General features: G+C 35.5%; 2 protein-coding genes across 2 annotated transcripts; one reads left to right on the top strand and one right to left on the bottom strand.

The window, feature by feature from the left end:
• Window positions 1-455: 455 nt before the first annotated feature.
• ndufaf1 (NADH:ubiquinone oxidoreductase complex assembly factor 1) lies at window positions 456-3,365 on the top strand. The gene is made up of 4 exons (XM_056253011.1): window positions 456-1,032; window positions 2,042-2,227; window positions 2,926-3,000; window positions 3,149-3,365. The coding sequence occupies exons 1-4, from the start codon at window positions 514-516 to the stop codon at window positions 3,287-3,289; spliced, it is 921 nt and encodes a 306-aa protein (XP_056108986.1). The 5' UTR covers window positions 456-513; the 3' UTR covers window positions 3,290-3,365.
• On the bottom strand, window positions 3,323-7,318 carry nusap1 (nucleolar and spindle associated protein 1). The gene is made up of 12 exons (XM_056253010.1): window positions 7,160-7,318; window positions 6,894-6,962; window positions 6,656-6,805; window positions 6,379-6,568; window positions 6,128-6,211; window positions 5,834-5,946; window positions 5,697-5,747; window positions 5,142-5,305; window positions 4,840-5,003; window positions 4,631-4,753; window positions 4,406-4,511; window positions 3,323-3,857 (listed from the first exon to the last, which is right to left on the bottom strand). The coding sequence occupies exons 1-12, from the start codon at window positions 7,232-7,234 to the stop codon at window positions 3,770-3,772; spliced, it is 1,377 nt and encodes a 458-aa protein (XP_056108985.1). The 5' UTR covers window positions 7,235-7,318; the 3' UTR covers window positions 3,323-3,769.
• Window positions 7,319-7,464: the final 146 nt, after the last annotated feature.

Raw genomic sequence — 7,464 nt, 5'->3', positions numbered from 1 at the left:
AAGGGCAGCCGTATATTTTCATGTATAAAGACCCAATTCAAGCTAATTCAAATGGACATACCAAATGTACTTAACCAATTTAAAATATTAATTGGAAAATATCTTGTATCAATCAAGTTTTTTACCCACTATAGTACTGCACTGTTAAATGTATTATGTATTTAAATCTCATTTTTGTTTTTTACTCATTAAATTGAATCCCAATTTTATTGTTTACTTAATTATTTAAATCTAAAATGTATTATTTATTTTTACTCTCATCTTTATTTACTTATTTACTTGAATGTATTTATTTATTTGAATCTTTTTAATGTTTTATTTATTTTTACATTTTCAACCCTCTGGGGCTCCCCAGAGCCCAATTTAAAAAGTGAAAACATTTGAATCCAGAAGATCAACCGTATGTTATATGACAGTTAATATAAAAAGGCGTTTCATTTTCATTACATATGATGTTTTCCTTTTTTCAGCATATTCTTCTACTGATCTGGTCACAAGAGCTACTCGGACCAAATGGCTGTATCGAGGAAAGCATTAAAAGCTCTGCCAGGAGTTTATGGAGTCACTCACAGGCAGCCACTGTTATTTCCATCTACGCTCGGATGCTCAGCTATACTAAGCACCAGGAACATCTACGAACGAGATTACCGCAGACCGGGTCAGCCCCCAGACACCCGTTGGCCTTGGCAAAAGATACACTTTGATTTCTCCAAAGGTGTGGAGGGTATCAAGAAGCACATTGGATTGTTGAAGGATGAGTTTGTCCAACGCTGGACTGGACCAGAAGGAAGGCCATTACTAGAGCACATGCTGGAACAGACCCGTGTCCAGTGGGAGTTCCGTGGGCCGGAGAGTCTCGATCTGTGGGTCGTGTCATCTGATCAGGAAATTGGGGGCCATAGTGTGGCATACACCAAACTGGGAAAGAACAACACCACGTGTTTTCTGTACGGGTCTTTGTGCTCCACGCCTCCTCGTGATGGAGAGACTCGATACAGTGGATACTGCACTCTGCGCTCCAAACAACCTTTGGTCAGTACATCTCTCTGTCTGATCCATAATCTGATTACTTATTCATCACATTTCAGATGTCTTATTCAATTATTTTCTTGCTATCTGCTTGGTTTAATAATAAATAAAGACTGAGCTTTCTGCAGGACTTTTTTTTCAGTGGGGATTAAGGTTATTAATGTGAATAGCTAGGATGAAAAAGTTTAAATTAATTTGTAATATAATGACTCCTTCCTTTCAAAATTATATTTTCTATTGTGTATTTAAACTGACACAGATCACATGAAAACATGGTTTAGACAGAATCTTGGATTTACAATACCATTCAAAAGTTTGGGGTCAGTCAATTTTTTTTAAATGTTTTTGAAAGAAGTCTCTTATGCTCACCAAGGCTGCATCTATTTGACCAAAAATACAGAAAAACAGTAATATTGTGAAATTTAAAAATAAATGTTTTCTATTTGAATATATATTTTAAAATATAATTTATTGCTGTGATCAAAGCTTTATTTTTAGCATCATAACTCCAGTTTTCACAGTCTCACATGATCCTTCAGAAATCATTCTAATATGCTGATTTGCTGCTCAAGAAACATTTATTATTATTATTATCAATGTTGAAAAACAGTTGTGCTGCTTAATATTTTTGTGAAAACTGATTTAAAAAAATCAGGATTCTTTGATGAATTGAGCATTCAAAAGAACAGCATTCATTTGAAACAGAAATCTTTTAAAACATTATAAATGTCTTCGTCACATTTGGTCAATTTAATGCATCCTTGATGAATAAAAGTATTAATTTCTTTTTAAAAAGTCTGATTGACCCCAAACATTTGAACAGTATTGTATAGGGTTTTCAATTTAGAATTGTACAATTTATAATGAAAGTACATTGAAATACTATAATTCATGAGTTGCAAGTTATTAGAAATTAGAAACACAGCTTTAGAGTTTATTTGCATAAATTTAAATTTAGCCGTAAGGGGAAATAACATATTATTTGACCTTATAATATTCCTCTCTGCTGCAGGCCTCATTTGACAGAAAAAAGACCTATGACTGGTCAAGTTTCAACACTTTACATATGCGTATCCGGGGAGATGGAAGACCGTGGATGGTAAACGTGTCTGCTGAGACCTTCTTTTCTCATCAGAGAGATGACATCTACAGTTACTTCCTCTACACTAGAGGAGGACCCTACTGGCAGGATGTTAAGGCATGTCTTAAGAATTTTACATTAATGGAAATCTAGAGACACTTCATCTGCAGTTCATATGAAAGTGCATTGAAATTAATCTGTTTTACACTACATTGAAAAGTTTGGGGTCAGTAAGATACTTTTATTCATCAAGGAAACATTAAATTAACAATCAAAAGTGTCTGTAAAAACTTATATTGTTACAAAAATTCCTTTTCAAATAAATGTTGTTCTTTTGAACTTACATCAAAGAATCATGAAAATAATGTACCACGGTTTCTACAAAAATATTTACTGTTTTCAACTGATAATAATAAGATCAACCAAATCAGCATATTGGAATGATTTCTGAAGGATCATGTGACACTGAAGAGTAAGGATGCTGAAAACTCTGCTTTGCCATCAGAAATAAAAGACATTTATATATAAATTTATATTGAAATAGAAAACCGTTATTAGAAATTGTAATAATATTTTGACAGTTCTCATGGCAACTGTCTATATATAGTTCATTAGTGCTTTGATACATGTTCCTGGTATGGGAAATTTAATTTAAATATATATATTTTTTTTTAATTTCACAATATTACTGTTTTTATGATCAAATAAATGCCTTGGTGAGCATGAGACTTCTTTCAAAAACCGTACTATGCCCCAAACTTTTGAAGGGTCCAGATCTCTTGCTTATTAATTGTACAATCATCACTATCTTACAGATCCCATTCTCCAAGTTTTTCCTTTCCAGTCGTGGAAGAATACAGGATAACCAGCATGTCCTCTGGTTAGATAAGGTCAGCATGACTTTATTTCCTCAGTTTACCTAGTAATTGATATGAGCATCTAATCATTAATCCTTCTATTTCCTCTTATGATACATTTATGAGAGCATTGTGGTGCAAATTCATACCTCAGATTCAAAACTTGTTTGTGTGCTCTTAGGTAAAGAGTATTGGTTTTACGTTGGGGGACAAGGCAGACGGTCCATTTCAGCTGGAGATTGACTTCATTGGTCTGTGTAACGACCTTGCCCACACAGAGGAGTTTGCTTATGAGCTTTACAAGAGAAACCCTGAGGTCTAATTGGATTAGAGGATTCAGCAATCACAGATAACAAACGTTACAAACGTTTTATTAATAAAAACTTTGTAAAAACAAATCATTGGATGTATTTTTTGCAGGCCAATATCTTTAACACATATATATACACAAATGACCACATGAAGGACAAAAGTACAAAATGATAATTTATGAATATCGCTCAAGTTCAAATAGACATTTTGTGTGACCAATGTTTTAAGTGACTACTGTTTTTGTCCCAGTACAAATGTAACCATTCATACTAAATACAATTCACCAGGGCATCTCTTCACACATAAATCAAAAACAATGTTTAAGATATAAAATCCTCATCTATAAATGGATTACCTCACTGCACATTAACCTATGTTAATAAACAGATGTTTACAGAAGAGTAAAAATGTAAAAAATTTGGAACAAAAAGGACAAAAGTTAACATGTACAGCGAGGGTCTAAAATAGCAAAACAGAAAAGACAATGGAGTTAGGCCATGACCAAGCCTCGTCTGGCACCCAGCATATTCTCTTTCTTCTGTTTTCGGTCTACTGTGTGCTTGGCACGTCGCTCCTCTCTGAAAGTTTAAAAAGACAAAGCATATTCAATGAGAAAGTTATTTTAATCTATGAGACAGATCAAATTTAAATGCACGCTACAGTTTAAAGTGGGGTCGGTAAGATTTTTTTTTAAGTTCTTGAAGTCTCAGGTTCACCAAGGCTGCATTTATTTGATCAAATGCAATAAAAAAACAGCAATACTATGAAATATTATTACTATTTAAATAACTATTTTCTATTATATTTTAAAATGTAATTTACTCCAGTGATGGCAAAGCTGAATTTGCACATGATCCTTTAGAAATCATGCTAATATGCTGAGTTGGTGCTCAAGAACCATTTATTATTATTATCAGTGTTGAAAACAGTTTTGCTGCTTAATGTTTTCATGGAAACAGTGATTTTTATTTTTCCGGAATTACAAATATAGAAACAGAAAGAAACAGTATAACTGTTTTTAACTGTCACTTTTGACCGATTTAATGCATCCTTGCTAAATTTAAAAAAAAAAATCTTACTGAACAGTATTGCATATCTCAATGGATAACCAAAATAAGCATCTAACCTGGTTCGAACTTGGTGCTGTTTATAGTTTTTCTGGTGTGAAGGAACAGTCTGAGATTTATTAAGTTCTGTGTTCTCCTGTGTAGCTCCAAAAGCCTTCAGTTTTCCTGCAGAAATTAAAGAAGACAATGAATAGCGAGCAGATACAAGATTAAATTCAAGAAAGCAGTGCCTGACACATTAGTCCCAGGCATTACATTATATATTTGTCTGAGTGTGGACAAACCTTTGTGTGGTTTGTAGGTGAGTGGACGAGAGAGACTGGCCTTCAGATCAAATGTATTCTTGTTGGTGGTACCAGGTGTGACTGACATGCTGTTGTTCCCATTAAAAACAAATGGAGTAACTCCTGTAAAAACCAACAACAAATGAAACCAAAGCGTCATAAAATCAGTTATAAAAATGATTAGTGCAACACAATGGAATTACCCATACCAGGTGTTTTATTGATGGTGTTGACACTTTTATTAAGTTCAGATTTGGTATGAACATCAGATTTTCTTCCCGGAGTGAAGGTGAGAGAGACAAGAGGAGACATACGAGCTGGAGTCTTTACAAGAGAACGCTTGTATTCGTTATCGTGAGTGGCCTTTGAGAACCTAGAGACAGAAACGCAGCAGTTAAGTGAAAAGTCACTTTATTTGTCAATGCTTGGCTTTAGCACCTATATTTAACTAGATCTCAATACTAAAAGCATTATAAATGTTAAGTGGATTAAAGCATACTGATGTATTTACCTGACATTAATTTTATTGGTGGTGAGGACTGTTGGCCTGAAGGTGGTGCTGTCTTTCAATGCAGACTTGCTGGCAGTCTGCTGAGTGAGCCTGCGTTTTTCTGGCACTGGTTTCTTCTCCTGCACTCCAGGACTGAAGAGAGATGCTCGGCTAGAAGCCACCTTCTAATGGGAGACAATACCAAAGCTTGCTTATGATTCAGGTCAACCTCTTCCAGAAATAAACTGGTTTGACTCAGACACAATACAACTGTCATTCAACAAGATGTGAGATTTCTTTCCATAGTTTTAGAAAAAATATATGAAAAGACCTCCGATGCAAAAGCCACCTCTGTCAAAAATGAGATAATAATACTGAGTGAATGCTCTCCGCACATAGTATACGTTCACTTCAATACTTTCACTTCAAACTCACTAAATCCCAGCCTCAGCCCATTTAGAAATTTCTTCATATGCCAATTTAATTAAAAAATATATTACACAAATTTATGATCAGGATGTGTGCGAATTCAAAAAGTGAATCCTGACAGCTGATAGGACTTGTTTGGTGACTTACAGTTTGAGCCTTTGTCTCGACCGATTTCTTCAGCGTCTTTTCTGACAGTGTCTAAAATTACAAAAATAAATAAATATATAAACCACTAATAGTTTTAGTTAATAATAATAATAATAATAATCCTAGGTCATTGTTACCTTCAGCTCCTTGACTGAATTCCTGATCACCTCCATTTGTTTGTTCTTCCTTTGCACATACGAATCGATGGACTCCAACTTTTTGAAATGAGCCTCATGGAGTTTTTTGAAATCTGGGAAATGGAGATTTGCAAATGCATTACTGAAGGGCAGAGCTCAGAATATTTGGTTACAAATCTTAAATGAGCTCAGACAGAACAGTCATCTAAACAAGAAACTGTCATTTGAATATTAAAGGAACTGGAAAATATATTTTCTTTTCACATATATAGTTGGAAGGAAGGATCGTATTACTAGGAGTTGTCGGCCGCAGCGTAGGTTTCCTCTTCATCAGACCTTCATGACGGGGGATTTTACCCACGGTTCTTCTCCCCACACCTGCAAGATATACATTTTAAAAGTCACCACCGCATACACTGTACAAACACAAACCAATAAATAACCTCCTCAACTCCCTTATCTATTAGATTGTAATTAAAAGGATGATTGATAATATCTACTCTCCACGAGCAACTTGAAATTGAGTATAATTCTTCAAGCCTCACCTTTCGCACTTGGCTCTGTAGAAGCATCTTCAGAGTCTGGATTGGTTTCCCCAGATTCTAGAGCTTTCTCCACAGTATCCTCTTTAGTAGAGATTTCAGGTGGAATCAGAGTCTGTGTGTTCTTGGCTGAGGACACCTTCCTTCTCTTGGAGCCCCTTCGGCTCTCCTCTTGTGCCTGCTTTTCTTCAGTCTAAATATTACATATTAAAAACAATTCATTACATAACGTTTATAAATTAGAATAAAAGATATGTTCTGTACATATGCTCGTGTATACCTGAGCAGTGACAGGTGGGAAGTCACTGAGCTTTCTCTTGGCAGTGCGTCCTTTTGCTCGGCGCTCGGTCACAAACGTTGCCGTGTGCGCGCTTTGCGAGTCAACGGGCGGGACAGCATCGTCGTCGTGCGCGTCGGCTAAATCATTCCCCTGCAAACAATGCAGTGTTGCTTCTGTTATTACAAATCTTCACATTTCGAACAGATTATGGGTGACAATAAACAAAGATATTACTCACATTTTCCGATGTCTGCTGTTGTTGTTGTTTTGAAAAGTGCTCTTTTAAAGCTTTCAATAGTTTTTCAGCCTAAATGCAATTAAAACCGAGCATTTAGAAAATAGAAAACATACAGCCACAAAGAGTTAAAATCCTATATATATATATATGTGTGTGTGCGTGTGTGTGAATATAATGCAGATCATTTAGCATTTAGTATAACTGTTACATGGGTTGGCAGCATGCAAACAGCACTGCATCACTTATACTTAGTAAACGCGATTTACCTTCATATTCGCTTTCATTCCAACTTCTTTAGCGAGGCGCTGCAATTCCGCATATTTAAGCGAGTCCAAATCCATATTGTGGATAAGCTTAATGCCAAATGCAGAAATATAACGTAATATCGACGGTCTCTCTGTTATACAGATCGGTTTGTTTAGGTGGGATTGCCGTTTGAAAAATGAAATAACCGTGTTTCAAAAACAACCCTTTACGTTACATGATTGGTTGAGAAGCCCATGACGCTGCACTACACCCAATAAGAAGTGGCGTTTATGTCTCGTTGGTTTTGATTGGCTGAAAGGCTTAG

Source organism: Rhinichthys klamathensis, unplaced genomic scaffold, assembly GCF_029890125.1.
Source record: "Rhinichthys klamathensis goyatoka isolate OS25496 unplaced genomic scaffold, OSU_Roscu_1.1 h1tg000100l_1, whole genome shotgun sequence".
NCBI classification, from domain to species: domain Eukaryota; kingdom Metazoa; phylum Chordata; class Actinopteri; order Cypriniformes; family Leuciscidae; genus Rhinichthys; species Rhinichthys klamathensis.
This window is presented reverse-complemented; position numbering and strand designations above follow the sequence as displayed.

Bases quoted from the DNA above. Each gene is read 5' to 3' on its own strand.
- ndufaf1 (XM_056253011.1), top strand. From the start codon at position 514: ATGGCTGTATCGAGGAAAGCATTAAAAGCTCTGCCAGGAGTTTATGGA. The intron at 1,033-2,041 runs GTCAGTACATCT...TCTCTGCTGCAG, and splicing joins TGCGCTCCAAACAACCTTTG to GCCTCATTTGACAGAAAAAA. The intron at 2,228-2,925 runs GCATGTCTTAAG...ACTATCTTACAG, and splicing joins CCTACTGGCAGGATGTTAAG to ATCCCATTCTCCAAGTTTTT.
- nusap1 (XM_056253010.1), bottom strand. From the start codon at position 7,234: ATGGATTTGGACTCGCTTAAATATGCGGAATTGCAGCGCCTCGCTAAA. The intron at 6,212-6,378 runs GTGAGGCTTGAA...TATATCTTGCAG, and splicing joins TACAGAGCCAAGTGCGAAAG to GTGTGGGGAGAAGAACCGTG. The intron at 5,004-5,141 runs GTAAATACATCA...TTCTGTCTCTAG, and splicing joins ACCAATAAAATTAATGTCAG to GTTCTCAAAGGCCACTCACG.